The sequence below is a fragment of the Moschus berezovskii genome, chromosome 17 (assembly GCF_049115385.1).
Source record: "Moschus berezovskii isolate FMDL1 chromosome 17, NW_MosBer_1.0, whole genome shotgun sequence".
Lineage (NCBI taxonomy): Eukaryota > Metazoa > Chordata > Mammalia > Artiodactyla > Moschidae > Moschus > Moschus berezovskii.
In genome coordinates this window covers 42,488,498-42,507,258 of record NC_142476.1, presented here as the reverse complement: position 1 = coordinate 42,507,258, position 18,761 = coordinate 42,488,498, and the positions used below count along the sequence as shown (strand labels likewise).

Below are 18,761 nucleotides of genomic sequence, written 5' to 3'. Positions count from 1 at the left end.
GGGCCGAGGGTGCTCCGCAGTGACTGTACAGGACAGCCCCACCAGGCAGGTGCCCGACTCGTGGGGGCTGAGACAAGCCTCTCCCTCCCACATGGCCCCAAGACCTGGGGCATTGCTGCTGCTCTCCTGGAGTCTGATCCTGACGCCTTCCCAAGCCCAGGCCTGTGCTGTCCACAGAGGCTGGGGCCAGAGGAGGGGCCTGTCCAGCTGGAGCCTCTCATACCCACCAGTGGCTACATCCTGGCTGGGAGGGCACCTGCCCTTCCAACTCCCAGGGGGTCCTGGAGGCAGCCCACCCAGGGTGAACGCACTGCTCTGGGCCCTGCCACACCCAGCTATCACTCATGGCCCCAAGCCTTCAACACTGGGGTCCTGTGGACGGTGTGACTGCTGCCCGGCCTTGGTCCCGCTGGCAGGGCCTGGTGCACACAGTGTGCCCGACAGACAGCTCCTGCGAGTGAGCGTGGGACCTCTGTCTGCCCTTGCCCCACCCCTGGCATGGCAGGGTCCAAGGGAACTTTCCAGGCTTATCAGAGCTGCAGGGCCAGATGGACCACCAGACCCTGGAGGGATCCCACCCAACATGTTCACCACCTCCCCTGGACGCCCCAGTCCAGCTGTAGTGCTGTCCGAGGGGGCCTCTTGGCTGCACTCACCGTCTTTGAAGGAGCCCTTGTGTGCACGTTTCCGCCCCAGCGTCTTCTGTGCAGAGACACACAGGTGGTCAGTGGGAGGAGGGGTGGGCGGGGGTCACAGCCTTCCCTCCTCCAGAGACCACTGCACGCTCCAAGCATGACACCACACCCAATGGGAGGTGCTCCGCTGGGCATGCAGAAGATGCTCATTAAATGTCGGCTCCACAAGGGATGCGGGGCCACCGAGCGGAGGTCAGGGCAGGTAGGACAGTATGGGACGGGGGCTCAGAGTGAGCAGGGCAGGTTACCGAGGAATGGGCAGATCTAGGAGGGCTGCCTGGAGGTGGAGGTGTGTAGACATGGGGGATGCCCAGAAAAGTGGGGCATCACGACCAGGCCTGGAGGGAGGCTGGGCAGGAGATGACTGTGATGGGTGCTGGGTGTGGAGCTGGGGCTGCATGCATGCCCCATGGGTCTGGGACCTCGGGTGGCAGGAGGAGCAGGGCTGGCATGTGAGCATCCAGTCTCAGCACAGGCTGGGGTCCCTGCAGCTGATGGGGGATGGGTCTGCAGGGATGACTGGGGGTGGGCAGGGCTCTCGGGGCCACACACCCTGGACCTTCCAGCTGCTGCTCTGAGCCTGACTCCTTGTCCAGGATCCTTTTCCCCTGACCTCGCAGGTCTGTGGGTTCCAGGAAAGAGGGAGCTGGTTTCTTGAAACAAGTTGGGGCCTGAAACTCTCCATGCTGGTCAGGGCCGTGGTGCTCCCAGCCACACTTGGCTGCTGTCCCACTACCCTGCACCCCACCCCGCCCAGCACCCCCATCCCTTCCGCCTCCAGGTCTGGGTTCCTGCTGTTGCCTTGACCCCTCCTCTACCTGCCCCCACCCTGTGTCTATGGCTCTGCTTTAACCCTTTTTCTTCTGGGACCCCTCCCCACCGGGCCCTGAGCTCCTGGGGACCCCTCTGCTCTGCTCTCGCAGCACCTGACAACCCCCAGCCCAGCACACGGTGCCCCTGTAACACCCTGTGCCTGACCATCCCAGGAGCTCTCCCAGGGCCTGTTGACCTGGTGGCTGAGGGCTCAGGAAGTGTTGGCTGAGGCACGAAGCCAGCATGAATGAGGAGGACCCCGCAGGCCTGGCCCTGGGTGGGTGTGGAGAGTCGCGGTCCAGGCTCTCAGGCAGGCCCAACAGCGGTGCCTCCCCGACCAGGCCAGGGGTGTCTCTAGCCTGAGGACAAGGGCTCAGGTCCTCCTCTCCCCTCTGCCTACAGGGTCACCCGTGTTCTGACAGGTGGTCTGGGCTTCTCCCAGATCAGGGCCAGCGCTCATGGTCTGGGCAGGAGCCCATGGTGGAGGTGGCGGCCAGGATGGCACACTGGGCACAGGGAGCCCTGAGCTGGCTGTCAGGCAGGGCAGCATGGGACAGCGTGCAGGGGAGCATCCAACTCTGGACCTGTCATCAGCCCCCTGAGTCCCCTGTGGGTAGCTCTGGGCAGGCAGATCCCAGGCTTGTTGATGCAACAAAGCCACCATTGAAACCCATCCTCCAGACAGGCTGGCTCCCTCCTGGGGCTCAGAGGGCCCTCCCCACGCACTGCTCCCCTCTGTGGCTGAGAGCCGGGATGCCTTCAACTTCCTGACCTAAGCCTCTGCTGTCTCATCTATAAAATGGGAACATTCATAGAGTGGCTATCGGGCTAACAGGAATGAACCCCCCCAGGAGCCTGTGCAAATGGGCACCTGTATGGTGATGCGAAGGTGTGGTCAGACCCCCTCCCACCTTCCCCCAACCACCACTGACCAGAGAGATGGGCCTCCTACCTTATTTTTGGCTGCAGGCCGAGCAGGAGGCTGGCTAGGCTCCTCAGCCAGAGCCTGGAGCTTGGGGGTGAGCTGAATGGGGCCCCCTTCGCCGCCCGGAGTCCCCAGGCCCTTCATGGCTGCCCGGTAGGACTGGTTCCTCAGGTTTCGTTTCAGCATCCCCCCGGGACCCGTGTCCAGGTCCATGTCATCCAGGGAGAAGCTGGGGGCTGAGAGGAGCTGGGGGTTCCGCCGGGCAGCCTCCTTGCTGAGCATGGCTGCCCCGAAGCTCTGGTGGCGGGCCGGGGTCTTAGCCTTGCTGGACACAGCCAGGCTCCGAGGGATCAGCTGCTGTGTGCCCATCTTTAGGGCTGCTGGGCTCTGCGTGCTCAGGATGACGGTCCTGGGCTCCTGGGACTCAGGGGCCGGCTCTGGGGGCACTGGGGTGTCTGGCTGGAAGGCAGCATCGCTCCTGCTGTGCAGGGAGCTGCGGACTACTGGGAGCCCGGATGCTGGGTTCCCCTTGGCATCTAGCCGCAGCTCCGAGTGGAAGCGGTATTCCAGGAGCTTCTCCTCCACAGAGCTGTCTGAGTACCGGTGGGACATGCTGAGTGGCCGCAGGACCCTGGGGGAAAAGACGGAGGTGAGGGCAGCCCTGATCCAGCTGGAGCCCAGGGTACAGTCAACCAACATTCTGTGCTCAAAGGCTGGTCTTGCCACCTGAAGCCGAGCTGGCTGTCACAACGCCCACAATCTCCGGGAGTCCCCAGGGAAGTCAGTACACAGCTGGCCAGAGGCACTTGGGGAAGCTCAGGACAGCACAGACCTGCAGGGACCCAGGAGGACGACGGGCTGTCTGAGCTCTGGGGACCAGGTAGACACAGACTGCAGAGAGGCTGGCCTGGCGAGGCCTCCGTGCTCCCTCTGCTGGGGGGTAAGCTCGCGGCAGTGCAGGTGTGTGGCCTGGGACCCCAAAGATCTGGACTGGAAGAGCCACTTGGCCTCCTGGCACCATTTCCTATGGGCAACAAGAGAACGATGAACAGTGCTGCCTGCTGGGCTTTTCCGAGGCCCGCAGCAGACAGCATGGCTGCACCCCCTGGGTACTTTAGGCCAGGCTCCAAGGGGCCAGTATAGGTGTGATGTCTCATCCATCCCAAGAGGCACCACGTCTCCTTTCTCACTGGGCAGAGAGGCCGGGGCCAGTCCCACCCGGGACACACGGCAGGAAGCGACGGATCCAGGATCTGAACTCACACCTGTCTGACTGCCCTGACTCTCCGCCCCACACGCAGTGAAGCCACTATGTCAGCCATCTACACGGCCTTTCCCCAAATCTCAGCCCCATACACAGCAAAATCATTGTGGCCACCATCTATACAGCCTTTTCCCGACTCTCAGCCCCATGCACAGCAAAGCCACTGTGTCCACCGTCTACACAGCCTTTCCCCGTTTCTCAGCCCCACACGCAGCGATGCCACCATGGCCGTCGTCTACACAGCCTTTCCCCGTCTCTCAGCCCCACACGCAGCAATGCCACCATGGCCGTTGTCTACACAGCATTTCCCCGTCTCTCAGCCCCACACGTAGTGATGCCACCATGGCCGTCGTCTACACAGCGTTTCCCTGGGTCCCGACACATGCTCGCCCTTTCCCAGGCTTCTGAACTTAGAACAGGGCCAACGATCCGTCTCCAGAGTCTTGCCAGGCACGGTCACCGTGTGCATGGGAACCCAGAAGGGAGGGGACGTTTGCAGAGCTCCGACCCTGAGCCCGCAGCCCCAGCACACACTGCTGCTCCCTGGGCATCACTGTGGCCTGTGTTGGGTGCCTCTGAGGACAGCTGGCTCTGCCCGCATCCCCTCGGATGGTCCAGCCCTTCCCTCCCAGCAGCCTGCCCCACCTTGGCCCTTTCATCCTCTCTGTCCTCACCTACCCCCATCCTCCAGCCCTCGGCTGGCCTGGCAGCGCCCCCCGCCCCAACAGGCAACCCTCTGTCCCGTCTGTCCACCAGTACACCCACTTCCCTCCTCCCAGCATGGCCAGGCCTGAGCAGAAGGATGTATGTCCCTCCTGGCAGAAACTTCAGAAACCGCCACAAGATTCCCGTCATGCCTTCCCCTGCAGCAAGGATGGCAGGCATGTGTGTGGGGATGGAGCCTCATGGGCTTGGGGTGAGCAGGGCCCCATGGACCCCGCATATCTAAGCACTTGATGGAGCTACTTGTTGCTGCAGCACAGACTGGCTCATCCTGGCTGGGAGCACATCGTTTAGCCGGTGTGGATGGGTCCATGCCATCTGCTACACCCTGGGCCTCTTGGGCACCAGCCTCGGGCCACTGACCAATCCATCCTGAGGATCTGCTCTCTCATTGCCACTGTCACCTCCCTCTGCTGCTCCATGTGCCTCGGTTTCAAAATCTGTGAAGTGGGCCCAATAGTAATCACCCCACCCCTGCTTCCTGAGGTTGCTGGGAGGGGCGGGGAGCTTGTACATGTAGCGCTTGAATGGGGGCCTGGCCACTGAGCAGCTGGGGGGGGTCACTAGTGCTGAAGAGGTCATCTGTGAGCCTCAAGAGGATCAGCTGGTGGTTCAGAACCTCAGAGGATCAAAACGTTAACACGGAGGGAACGTGCTCCTTTCATTCTTTCCTGCTTACTCTTAAGGGAAACAAAGATAGCCACTATTCATCCGCTTCTCACATTAATGTATGTAGAACTTCTGAACGTTAAAGTTACAAAGGCCAGCCAAGGGTGGGAGCCTGTGTTTCAGATGGAGAACTAAGGATCCAGGTCACCGGCTCAGGTGGCCCTGCTGGCGGGGGGCCTCAGCTCAGAGCTTTGCCACGGTGTCCCTCGCCACTTTCCCTGCGGGCCTTGGGAGGACACTGACCCTGGTGTTCACCCAGCAGCTCTGTGGGAGGGAGGGGACATCCTGCCCTCTCCCACCTACAGGGGCAGCTGGAACAACTGGACCCCCTCCCTTGGAGGCCTGGCTCTCCGCTCCGCTCTCTGCCCCGGCTCACAGCATCTCCACTAAAGGCGCATGTGGCTCAGGCTTCCGGGCCTGCAGGGAGGGGCTGGCCCTGGAGCCCTGGCCACCCCCACAGCAGGGCGATGGCCCACGCATTCCTGGGGACATTCTGAGTCACCAGGCTGAGGAAGGCAGCCACCCTAGGCCTCCCTGGGCGCTGGCAGCCATGGGCGGGTCCACACCTCCCCCAGTCAGCCTCCCCTGTTAACTTGGCTACACGGTGCCCAGGACTGGTTGAGCAATGGGTTTCCTGCAGCTTTCCATCTACGCACACGAAGCAGATTAGACTAGGAAATGGCAACACACACCAGTATTCTTGCCTAGAAAATTCCATGGACAGAGGGGCCAGGCAGGCTACAGTCCTCGAGTTGGACACGACTGAGCACACATGCACGCACGCGTGTGTACACACACACGAAGCAGATGTACCCAAGTGAGTGTCCAGGAGACGCCTGGAGTCCATTTTTCGAGCCACAGTGTACTTACTGCAGGGTAGCTACACTGTTCTAAAAACTTGCTGCAGGCACGGAGAGGCCTGCACCAACGCTGTGGTGCCCATGGATCCCCCCGCGCTGGCCCCCATTCTTCCTTCCCCCCACTCCTCCCCATCTCTGGCTCCAACGCTGACCCCTCCCTGAAGCTCTGGCCCAGACCCGGCCAGTGGCATGGCCTCTCCCAGGAGAGGACAAAGTCTCTTCTGGAGCTGGAAGGTACCAGATGGAGCCGGTCAGGCCAGCCCCTGCTGGGCGTGACCTGGGTTCCAATACAGAGGCCGCACCCACAGGCCTGGGGTGCCACCAGCCCGCAACCCAGGCCTGAAGGAGGGGGGCACTGTACCAGGCGTGTGGGCTGCTATCCCGCTCTGCACGAGCCCCAGAGCCTGGGCCCAGCTGGAGCTGGCTCCTGGGGCTGCAGCCGTCGCAGGGCCCGTCTTCTTCCTCCCTGGGTTTAGCCGATCAGAGATACCTGGGCATAGGTTCAAAAGTCCAACAGCACCTGAGAGGCTGAGCATCCTAGACAGGTGGCCTCGCCTCACGCCCCACCCCCACCCTGCCTGCCACAGAGCACCACTGCCGGCTTCTCAGCTTTCTCCCAATTTCAAATAAGGCTCAGCTGCTGTTTCTCCATCTTCTACCTGTGGGCATCACCCAGTTTCCAGCCCAGAGGATGAGGCTCCAGCCCCAGCTCGGCCATACCCTGTGGGTGTTTGTCTTAGCCCAGCCCGCCCAGCCTCCCTCCCATTAATAATTCCCTCTTGTTTACTGGCTGGTTTTCCTCCTGTTAATTTTGTCCATGCATTCCAGTGCCCCTGCCCCAGGCATCTGGATGGTGTGCTCACGGGGTCCAGGCATCTGACCTCCCTTGCTGGGCCGTCCCTTGCCTGCTTTCAGGGCAGGAGCTCGGCACCCTAGCCCCCCTCCCAGCAGCCTGGCCCTCCCTTTTCCTCCCTCCCTCCCTACTGAGCTATGGCCCACCCCCTGGCACCTTCCCAAGGCAGGGTCATGGGAGGAGACCTTTGAAAATGTCGTCTTTGTGTCTGGAGAGTCCCACTGGAGATGATTTTATTCAGGAATGGAGAAGCCTTCTTCCCTTGGCTTCCAGCCTCCACTGCCAATGAGACACTGACGCTGATCTGACGTCACCTCCTTGTCATTACCGGACGCTCCCCAGCTCTGGTCGCTGATGGTGTGGGGCCCTTGCTTTACTGCTCACAGGACAGATGCAGCCATCGATATGCGTTCAGTCGCTGAGCCACAGGCTCACATGTCCTTTTAGGTCCGCACGTTTTCTGGTGCTGTTTTTTTTTTTTTTTTAAATCATTTCTTCTACCTCTGATGCTTTCGTCTCTTCCTGGAATAGCTGTTGCTGAGACCTCCTCCTCATTTCAGACTTCTCTCCTTTGCCTTTCATCCTCCTTTGTGGGAGATTTCTGCCTTCCACCAAACGTTTGTTTTCATGGTCCCACCGAGAATTCTCTTCTGCTCTTGATGCAGAGAAGCCTGTTCTTGTTTCAAGGATTCCACATGCTGTTTCAACATCCCCATTGGCTTCTATTTAAGAGATAGGCAAGTGCTGGTGGGAGACCTGTGTGCCCTGTGGGCACACACACATGAGCACATATACACAAGCACACACTTCTGCCTGGCAGGCTCTTTGGGATTCCCTACTGGCTTTGTGTCTCGGGATTTCTCCTCCAACCAACTGGCTCTAAGAGGCTCTCTTTCATCATCCTCACTGGATACTGGCCTTTGCCTGGTGTACTGCAGCCAACACAGGGGAGGGCACAGACTCAATGCCAACCATGTTCTCTGGGCAACAATGTCATTGAGAGAGGCCAGACACCCTGCAGCGACTACTCGAGTCACAGAGGCAAGTCTGCTCCCCAGCAAAGGCAGCCCTGGAAAGCTCCCCAACCAGTGTCCATGGCGGCGGGGGCTGTATGTGGTCCATCTGTCCCTCTGTTCCCCCGTGGAGCCTGTGCATCCTTCAGGAGCAGGGATGACTTCCTGTCCACGTCCCCACAAACAGCTGGGCTCAATTCCTGAGCTGACACGTGAATGCTGGTATCGTGGGCACCTGTCCTGTTCCTCTCCTGGGACCCCATCTCCCTGAAGAGGCCCTGGTGAGCTGGGCGGAGAACTAGCCTGCTTGGTACTTCGCTTCAAGCAAGCAGAATCCGCCAGGACAGCACTGTCAGAGGCTCCAGACCCACCTGTGCCCCCTCCCAGGTGACGCCCTGCTGGCTTCAACTCAGAGGGGGCTTGGGAAGGCCCCCACAGCTGGGTCCTGGGAACCACAGCAGTAGCCTCCCGCTGTGCCCCTAAGCAGCCTCTGAGTGTCCCTGGAGCACTTGCAGGGGTGGGTGGGTAACGGCCTTCCCTGGTGGCTCAGACCGTAAAGAATCTGCCTGTGATGCAGGAGACCTGGGTTCAAAACCTGGGTTGGGAAGATCCCCTGGAGAAGGAAATGGCAACCCACTCTAGTATTCTTGCCTGGGGAATCCCATGGACAGAGGAGCCTGACAGGCTACAATCCATGGGGCTGCAAAGAGTTGGACACTACTGAGCAACTAATACTTTTACTTCACAGCCTCCCTGTGTCCCCAGCGCACAGTCAGAGCTGGGTAAGGGGCACATGGGACTCTGTCGGGAGGAGGGGGCTGCGGCGCTGAAGGTGGAGGTGGGAACATCTCCGGCAGCCTCAGGTGACCTGACCCAGCCTGTCCAGTCCTAAGCTGCACTTGGCCCTGACCTGACTCTGCCTCTCAGGCTGGCCTGGCCCAGGGGCCCTTGCAGCCCAGCACCCCTGGAGCCCGCATTCTTCCTGAAAGACGGGCTTCCTGGACCCCAGGAGGCTCAGCGCCATCCCATGGGCTGCCCTGAAGCATAGCCTTCCTGCCTGGCCTGGGGCTCTCACAGTCACCAGGATCCACACGGCACTGATTATGGGACCTGCCACTCCTCGGGTGAGGTCACCACGGCACCTCCATCCATGGGGCACCTCTTCCTCTAGGTCAGGCTGATGAGACCCTGCCTGGGCGGGGGCAGGGCTCGGCCTCCCCGGCACCATTCACATGACCCCATCTTTGCTCAGGCAAACTTGACCCACCACGATGGCCTTGTGCTCAGGTAATTCTGCCTGGCCAGGCTGGAGACCGGGAGTCACACGGAATCCGGGGCAGGACTGGGTTTCACAAACCACACAGCACACAGTTCTGTCTGCAAGGAGGCTGGGACAGCTGGGGGCTCATGCAGGTAGAGCCCCAGGGATGCTGATCAATACCCTACAGGGCACAGGACCACCCATGACAAGGAATCATCTGGAAAAACTGACCGCAGTGATGAGGTGGAGAACCTGTCTCAGCTAACTGGAGATTCACCCGCCTCCATGGGGGCGGGGAGACTCTCCTGGCCGCCCTTGGCCTGGCAGCGGGAGGGGGCTGATGGGCCTCGGGAGGGGGCTGATGGGCCTCGTGCGCCCATGACACCTCTGGGCACCACAGGCATCAGGGAAACCACCCTCCTGGCTCAGCTGGCCAATGGCTCCCGCCCTGTCTCTCAATACAGCCACCCCGGAAACCCGGTCCCTTTGCCAGGCTTAGCTGGCACAGACGCTGTTTCCCCTAAGGAGCCCCAGATAAGAAATCAGAGCCCTGACTTGGACAGACAGCCTGGACAGGTGACCTCAGGCGTCCTCCAAATACTTCACACCCCCTGTGTCTCGCCCCTCACTGATCTTCTGGAAGGCGGATATTTCCCTGCTCTGCCAGGCAAGGAAACCGGGTGCAGAGGGAATGTGACCTGCTGGGGTCAGGCTGCCGGTCAGCGGAGAGCTGGGCGAGGAGCCAGGCCCTGTCCTGACCTAGATCCTCGCTGCCCCAACGGGACGCCTGGTGAGCAGCGACTCTCCCTGGAAATGAAGACGCTGATACAGGTGGTCAGTGGCTTTGGGCAAGGCAACTGCCACAGGCAAAGGAGACAAGCAGCTGAGATCCATTCAGAAACTGAAACTAAAAGTCCGGGACCCAGACATGGTGAGTGCCATGCCCAACAGGTCACGCACAGACAGGCGTCTCAGGGGCAAGCCATGTCACGCCACCTCACCTCTGCATCTGGTTTCCTCCCATGTAGGTGAAGAGAAAGAACCTAAGAATCTCCGTGTAGGGTCAGAGACAATCTCCCCTCCCCTCCCTGAGCCCCCGGGGAATCAGAGCCCTTGGGGAACTGGCATGCTCCCGTCCCCCACACGTTCCTCCCTCCTAGGTGCCCAGGTAAGAGGGGGTGGGGGAGAGGCCTCTGCCAGCTTGCCACTCCCCCCTGCAAGTGCCAGGACCTGGGGAAGCCCTGCGTAATGCTCAAGATGTGATGCCGGCTTCTACAGCCTGTGGGCATCGTCAGGGCAGCGACCAAAAGAGAAGCCAGCTTCGGCTGAGTCAGCACCTAACTGCTCCCCTTTCACAGACAGGAAACTGAGGCCAGAGGGCTTAAGTAACTTAGGTCACACAGAGCCAGGATTTGGACCTGGGGCCCTCACATCCAAGCACTAGTCAGTTGGGGTGCAGGGTAGACAGGTTGGCCTGACAAGCACCCCCTGAGTCCCCACACCAAGGGATGCAGACTGTTCACCCCCAGGTCGGATGTGGAGTTACCTCCACCATCAACGTGGCCCCTGCTGAGCTGAGGTTCAGCTGAATCTCAAAACAGATCCTTGTTTCCAGGATGCAGAAACGGAGATTAGGCAGCTAGGACAGAGGTCTTGGGATCAGTGGGACCCACAGCTTCAGGAGTCTAAGCTCACCCTCCTTAGCCAGGAATGAGCAGGTCCCCTCCGTCTGCAAACCAGGGTGGGGAGGAGTCTGTTCTCAGTTTGTTGTGGGGAGGGGTCCTCATTCTTGGGGCTGCTACACTTGGTACCAAAGTGGGTTTGGGCAACAGATTTTCCAGAGTTGTTGGGAGGGTCGTTTGCTCCCTCCCTCCACCGGCTTTCAAAGGTCCCAGGGACTTCCCACGGATCTCTCAACCCTGATGCCCCAGTGGGGAGCAGAGTTCCCCTCCACGGCGAGGAGTGTCCCCTAGGGCTTACAGGAGAAAAGGGAGCGGGCAGCTGGGACGCTCGAAGCCCCGGAATGGGGTCAGGGGCTCTAGATGCAGCCAGGCTTTGTCCCCTCCCGCTGCCTTCGCTGGGCAGCCACTGCGGAGGGAGGGAGCCGCAAAGTGTCGCGGCCCCCGGGGCGGGGCTTTCCGGAAAAGCGAAGGAGAGGAAAGGGGCCAGCCCCCTCCCCAAGGCTCACCCCCGCCTCCACCTCGCTCACCCGTCCCTTCCCCGGCCCACCTGTCTCCCAGGTTCACTCGTTTCCCCCTCTCACCTGTCCCCCAGGCTTACCTGCGCGGCGGGGCGGAGGACGGAGCTACGAGCGCGTCGGTCGGTCCAGCCTCCAGGCTCGGCGCCCCAGCGGGGGCAGTTCCCGGCCCCGCGCGCCGTCCGGCCGCTCGGTCCCTCCCCGTCCCCGCCCCCACACTTCCTGTGCGGCCCAGCGGGAGGCGGCGGCGCTCCGGCCCCGCCAGGTGGGTGGCCAGGTGGGGCAGGGCGCGCGCCCGGCGGCTCCGGCTCCCAGTGCCGGCGGTGGGAGGGGCCGGCGGGGTGCGCCCCAGGTACCTGGCCGCGCTGCCTGCGTCACTGTCCGCACCTGGCCGGCGGGAGCCCACGTGACTCGCAGCCGAGCGGGCTCGCGCCTCCGAGTCCAGTCTGGAGTCTCCTGCCGGAGGCCAGCGCCGCTCCGGGACAACCCCCACCGCCGCGCCCCCACGCCCACTCCCTCGGGCTGGGCTTCCCCTGCCTGGGTGAGGCCAGGGCTACGCGGCTTCCCGCAATGCGACTCTAAATTTCTTACTGGCCCGGCTGGGCTGCCCCCTCCTCCAGGAAGCCCTCCTGGAAGCCGACCAGCTCTGCGGGGAATCTAAGGTTTGCAAGGTCTCCCCTGCTGCAGAAATGACCCCACCTTCTGGATTCTTTGCAGAATGGCGGCCAGAGGGCGGCCCTGGAGCGTTCAGAGCACTCCCTTGGCCTTCAGGGCATTCATTGGCATCATCCCCACCTGACAGATCAGGTCCCTGAAGCCTGGAAAGTCAGGCCTTGTTAGCCTGCACGAAGCTCAGTCTTGGTCCCAAGCCCGACCTTTCCAGGCCTTGTTCAGGGTGGGTCCCCTGGGCAGAGGCTGCAACAGTCCCTTAGATGGAGTTTCAGGAATCTGGCTTCCTGGTGCTGCAAGAGGTGCGGGGGGCTGGGACAGGTGTGCTGGGACAGAGCTTGGACTGACCTGCCGGTCTGCCAGGCAGGGTTTGCACCTCCCCTGCTCCATTCTACCTGCCCTGTGTCACCCACCACCCCAAAACCCCAGCTTCACACCAACCCAGGGCAGCAATAGCAGAGCCCGCTCTCAGCATACTCAGAGACTGCCTGTGGTTTCCTTCCATCTGTGTGTGTTGGGTGAGGGCCTGGGTGAGGGTTAATGACTGACCCCTGTGGGCAGAGTCCTTCGCCCTGCGGTCGCCTGGGTGGACTGACTGCTTCCAGGCAGCTTTTGGAAAATTGGGCACTTGCTTCCCTCCAGAGGTTATTTTGGGTACTACACCACAAGGCCCCCAAGGCAGGAGTGAGCAGTTGGGGGGTCCTGGAGCGTCTTGGCCGATGGGGAGTCCCAAGCCTGGAGGGTTCCTGACCCCTACACGATGCTTTCCTTTAAAGCCTTCTTTCAGAACCCGGCTCAGTCATTTCATGGTTTATCCTCCCACCTGAGTCTGGCCTCTGAGCAGATGGTTGGGGACAGGGCACCAGGAGCAGATGGCTTGGCCTGTCTGGGCCTCTGCTGTCTCAGCTGTAAGCAGCGATTAGGTGATGGCACATGAAATAACCCGGAGTCCACGCCCAGGGCTGACGGCTGGCAGGAAGCAGCTTGAGGGTCCTGTGATGGGCGTGGGAAGGACCCGGGGCTGACCGCACAGCCCTCTTCCTCCGCTTATCTGCCAGTGGGGGTGAGTCTCTGGAATTCTCCCACCCTGTGGCTGGGACCCAGGGTGTGCGGGGCCGGGTCAGCCCAGAGCAGAGGGCCCTTTCAGCGGTACCCAGGCTTCCTTCCTGCCCCGGGCTTACAGGCTGGCTATTCCCCGCCCTGAGAGCTGAATGCAGCATTGATGTACCCCTATTTGAAAAATGGGTCTTTGCAGGTGTGATTGAGACAGGAGCCTACCTGATTAGGCCCCAAATCCGATAAGGAGGAGAGCTGGACACCCAGACAAAAGGGAGGGGTCCGGTGTGGATGGAGATGTAGGTTGGAGTCGTGTGTCTGCGGGTCAAGGATGCTGAGAAGTTGGAAGAGTCGGGAAGGATCCTGCCCTAGAGACTGCCCTCACCTTGATCTCAGACATCCCGCTCAGAGCTGGGAGAAGATGTGTCTCCATTGTTTTGTGGTTATTCATTGCGGAGGCCCAGGAAGATGACCAGCCTCTCCCATCTCGTCTCTGCCTCTGCATCCTCCTTGGCTAACCTGTTTCTGTCTTCCCGCTGGCATGCAGGCTTCACGGGATGGGGGATGGTCTGCACATAGAGGGCAGCTCCTGGCCTCGGGGCACCATTCAGCAGGCCAGGAGGAGACGGGGCAGCACGGTTTAGACGAAGCTCACCCCACATGTCTGGGCCTCACCAGCCTGGGGACATTTTCAGCCTTGAGAATTGAGAGGAAGATGCCTTGTGAAGGCGGCTCTTCTGTGGCCCCGGGGTCTTCTCCCCGCCTACCCTCCGTCCCCTATGAGAACCTTAAAGGGGACACCACTGGCTGACACAGGCTCAGGGCCTTAGCTCTGTGCCAGTGTCCTGCACACCAATGGTCACCCCAGAAGGTAAGATATGGGTCAGCTGCATGCCCGGCTTGCCCAGCACTCACAAAATGAGGGGTTTCCCGAACCTCTGGGATCACCAACCCCATGGCTCTTGGGATTTCCTACAAAGAAGTTGATGCCTGCTGTCTGACGGAGCCCCTTTCCTGCGGCTCCAGGGTATCCTGTGCTCCAGGAGGTCTTGCTTGAGTCTTCCAAACTTTTGCTCAGTTGCAGGGCTGCAGCCCAGAGAGGCAGTGTCCTGAGGCCAGCAGCCCCCCAGGAAGCCTTTTGGTTTGACCACCCTTGGTGCTGAGGGCAAAAAGGGCAGTGCCAACTCTCCCCCTAACTCCCTAGCCGCAGGGAAGGGGGGGGCTGGAGGGTAGGGCACGGCAGATCTCCTTTCTTCTCTAGGCCTGGCATCCAGCTGACCCATCACTCACTGCAGGGTCCCTCCCCTTGGGTTCCTGGTCCTGCCCGTGGGCAGCTGGGAAAGGTCTCATTGACCTTGGGTGATGGGGCAGCTGTGAGTGGGCCTGAGGACAGAGGCTCTTCTGTGTTGGGTGACTGGAGGCCCAGGCTGGGTGGGATCCATAGATGGACACAGGGGCAGTGCGGGGGCCGGGCTGCTGGGCGGGGCCAGGCTGCCTCTCTGGCCCATGGGGGTGGCCTTGCTGAGTAGGAGGCTCAGTTCAGGGAGCACACGGTCACTCCGTCTTGTGGCCCAGCTAACAATTGGGCCTCCTGTTAAGGTAGCAAATGGTTGTTACCTTTTATTAAATACCTATTGTGTACCAGGCTTCCTGCAGCACCTTCTGGAATTCTTACAGAAACTCCCTAAGGTGTCAATGTCTCCATTTCATCCAGAGGTCAAGTGTCTGTTCTTTATCACCTGGCTAGTGAGTGACCCGGCCAAGAGGAGAGCTCAGGCTTATCTGAGTGCAAAGCCCAGGCCCCTTCTCATAATTAGGGACTATTTCAGGTTTCCAAAGGGGTAAGGCATTTTAAAAATGCACTTATCTGCTCCAATTGAGAATTCAAAGCATTACAGACATTCCAGCTGTGATGATGCAGCTCCCACTGTAATCAATAGAAAACCAGGCAAAAATAAGAAGCAATTGTTGTAGTCATTGCTCAGTGATAAAGGATCTGTCTGCCAGTGCAGGAGATGCAGGAGTCACTGGTTTGATCTCTGGGTGGGGAAGATCCCCTGGAGGTGGGCATGGGAACCTACTCCAGTACTCTTTACTGGAGAATCCCATGGACAGAGGAGCCTGCCGTGCTACAGTCTGTAGGGTTGCAAAGAGCTGGACGCAACTGAAGTGACTGACCACAGAACATGTGGCAGAGAACAGTGGGGGTGGGGGGAGGACCCAGTGAGGTGAGCCCCACACCTGCCCAACTTTCTTCTGAGAGGCAGGGCAAAGCAGAACACAGTGGCTTCACTGAGCTAGCCGAGGCGGGCAGAGATGGGGTCAGGGAGGCTGAGGGGACTGGGAGTTGCAGGCAGAGCCTCAGAGGGAAGGCAGCAGTGCAGAAGGATCTTGAGAAGCCCCCGGGGCCAGCCTGAGTCTGGTCAAATGCTCTGCTCTGTGTGCAGAATGAGATCCTGGGAGACAGGCAGAGAACAGCTCCCAGCAGCCACACAAGCTCGGAAACACTTGATAGCCAATCACCAGGATCAAGAGGTCTCGTGAACCCCAGGGCATTGGCTGGAGATCAGAAAAGGCCACGTCTTAGGTGAAGGTAAGCTTACACCTTAGGTGGAAGGGGCAGAGGCTGCTTTACATTTGACTGACAGAGTTTTGAAACAAGCAAAGACCAGGCTGGCCTCCAAGTCAGTTAACTGCTTGTCAGCACGAACATTTCTTAAAAGAAGGTCAACAAACTCTGAGGTCTCAACCATTTTGCATTTACTGCCTTCAGCACCCAGTGAAACATTAACAAACACGTGACCTATAACCACGAGAAAAAGCAGCCAATAGAAAGAGACCCAGAAACGACACGGATGATGCAACTAGCAGAGCTTCCCTTGTGGCTCAGCTGGTAAAGAATCCACCTTCAATGCATGAGATCTGGGTTCGATTCCTAGGTTGGGAAGGTCCCATGGAGAAGGGAAAGATTACCCACTCCAGTATTCTTGCCTGGAGAATTCCATGGACAGAAGAGCCTGGCAGGCTATAGTCCATGGGGTTGCAGAGTTGAACATGATTGAGTGGCCTTCACTTGCACTCACAGCCTCTCTGTTGGGCCTCAGCTGGTGCTCAGGCCTCCCTGTCTTATAGCCATGGAATTCTATCCTCTCTGCCTTGAAGCTCTGGAGCAAACTCCACTTCCCTGTTTTGGGGAGGATGTGGCCAGGTAGTGCTGTGCACAGTGCTCTTCCCTCCGTGAGGACCACAGTGCAGGTTGTGGCTGGCAGCCACTTCCCACCCCAGAACCCTGCTCTGAACATCTTGTTATCCTGGGCCCCTCTCGCTAATCCATCTGTTCCCACAAAAGCCAGCCTGTGTCTAGCCATTTTACCCCGAATTAAGACACTTTTTGATTTTGGGGAAGACTTTTGTTGCCCTGAGAAATGAAGTTAATGATTCTCAAAATAGCTTCTCTGCAAATAACCAACAGGCTCACTTGGCCCAAAATGAATCTGAAGGGGAATTCAAAAGCATCTCTTTTTCCCCAAAACAGATTTCTCATTGACACATTTTTCTCCTGTTGATTTTCACCCCCTTGTTTCCAAAATGGAGCTTTTTTCCTTGATCTTCCCTGCCAGGAGCTGGGCTTCAGGGAGACAGAGTTGGCTTGCCAGCCTGTTCTGTGTGCCTCTGCTCTTTTCCTCTGAGGTCCCCCTGACAATAGGGCTCTTATCAGACAGGCTCCTGTCCCAGGATACTCCTCTCCCTTCGGGGGTGGAGGACATAGAGAAAGGCTGCTGGGCTGAACAGAGATGGGAACTCTGGCCCCTGACAGCAGCCTGCCTGGGGAGCTTGGGAGGGCATGATGGGGTGGGCTGGAAACTGTCCCTCCATCTTGGTGAACGGCTTTTGGAAGTGTGGCCATTCACCAGTTCTGTGATTTGCATCATTTGTCCTCTGAGAATGGAAATTTATTTCTCAAGCCATCCCTGTGCTTGGAACTCCAGGGCAAATCCATATCTGACCACAGGATTCAGATCACAGGATGACAGTCACACCAGGGAGGAAATCACCTTAAAATGTTTAACTGCTTCCCTCAACCAGTGCTACCCCAGAGACACACATACTTGATGGTGTGAAGAAAGTGAAAAGAGTCAGTACCCAGATTTGGGCCCAGGGATCTTGTTCCAAGGTCAACTGCAGTTTCTTCCCTCTGGTGGCTATGAGATGCTGCCATGTAGAGGAGCCCAGGCCTTGCCCCCTTCTGTTACCTCTCTCAGAGCAGGTTCAGCCTCCTTCAGAGGCACTGGAGGTCTCAAGATCCATGTTAAGTGAGGGTTCTTACAGCAAACCACCCGTCCATCATCTGTCTACCCATCCATCCATCCACCCCCCCCCCATCATTCATCCATCGTTCCATCCATCCATTCATAGGTGGATCCACCCACCTATCCATCATCCATCCACCCACCCACCCATTCATCCATCCATCCATCCACACATCTATCCACCCATCTGTCCATCCATCCACCCACCCACCCATTCATCCATCCATCCGTCCACACATCTATCCACCCATCTGTCCATCCATCCACCCACCCATTCATTCATCCATCCATCCGTCCACACATCTATCCACCCATCTGTCCATCCACCCACCCATCCATCTGTCCATCTACTATCCATCCACCCATCCATCATTCATCCATCCACCCATCCATCATCCATCCATCATCCATCTATCCATCCATCCACCCACCCACCCATCTGTCCATCTACTATCCATCCACCCACCCATTCATTCATCCATCCATCCGTCCACACATCTATCCACCCATCTGTCCATCCACCCACCCACCCATCTGTCCATCTACTATCCATCCACCCATCCATCATCCATCCATCCATCCGTCCACCCACCCATCTGTCCATCTACTATCCATCCACCCATCCATCATCCATCCATCATCCATCTATCCATCCGTCCACCCACCCACCTGTCCATCTACTATCCATCCACCCATCCATCATCCGTCCACCCACCCATTCATTCATCCATCCATCCGTCCACACATCTATCCACCCATCTGTCCACCCACCCACCCATCCATCTGTCCATCTACTATCCATCCACACATCCATCATCCATCCATCATCCATCTATCCGTCCATTCACCTATTCATCCATCATCTATTCTTCATTTCTTTGTGCAACCTGACGAATGGGCCCCAAGAAGGAATGCCTGGGTACACAGAAGGAGGGTTGCCCTGAGGGGCTGTGTTTGCTCCTCCTGCAGCCCTGGCCTTTGCTCTGCCTTGATCCATCTGGCCATTGCCAGTGGATCAGGCTCAGGCCCTGGCTGGAAGCAGTGTGTGAGGCAGACACAGCTGAAGAGGAGGGCTGGCTGGTGGAGAGGTCTACTCTCAGAGGGGGGCAGATTTGGGGCTGGCCTTATAGGATGGGCTTCTCCTCCATCAAGAGGCCCTGGTGAGAGTTCATGGGCATGGGCGCTGGGGGCAGGGACATGAGAATACCTGGGGGCAGTTTCGTCTGGAGGTGGGCACACCAGTAGTGTGCCATGTCTAGAGGTAGGCCCACCTGGAGATGGACACACCTGAAGGCCACTATGATCGACAGTAGAAACACCTGGAGGCTGCCACACCTGGAGCAGGGCACACCTGGGGGCCATACCTATAGGTCACCTTGTCCTGAGGTGGGCACACTTGGAGGAGGGCACAGCTGGAGACCAGCACTCTCACTGCAAGGCTGTTCTGGGTAGT

The 18,761-nt window shown here is 59.1% G+C and overlaps 1 protein-coding gene across 6 annotated transcripts in view; it reads right to left on the bottom strand.

Moving 5' to 3' along the window:
- ARHGEF16 (Rho guanine nucleotide exchange factor 16) overlaps positions 1-11,587 on the bottom strand; it is a 23,725-nt gene extending 12,138 nt beyond the window's left edge. For 2 of the 6 annotated variants that reach the window (XM_055419413.2, XM_055419414.2), the window contains exons 1-5: positions 11,357-11,478; positions 6,988-7,524; positions 3,266-3,457; positions 2,461-3,064; positions 657-702 (exon numbers count right to left, since the gene is read on the bottom strand). In XM_055419413.2, coding sequence (XP_055275388.1) covers positions 657-702; positions 2,461-3,045 — 631 coding nt within the window. In that variant the 5' untranslated portion in view covers positions 3,046-3,064; positions 3,266-3,457; positions 6,988-7,524; positions 11,357-11,478. Of the gene's footprint in view, positions 1-656; positions 703-2,460; positions 3,065-3,265; positions 3,458-6,987; positions 7,525-11,356 lie in introns of all 6 variants that reach the window. The other 4 variants (XM_088845409.1, XM_088845410.1, XM_088845408.1 and 1 more) reach the window with 3 other exon arrangements.
- Positions 11,588-18,761: the final 7,174 nt, after the last annotated feature.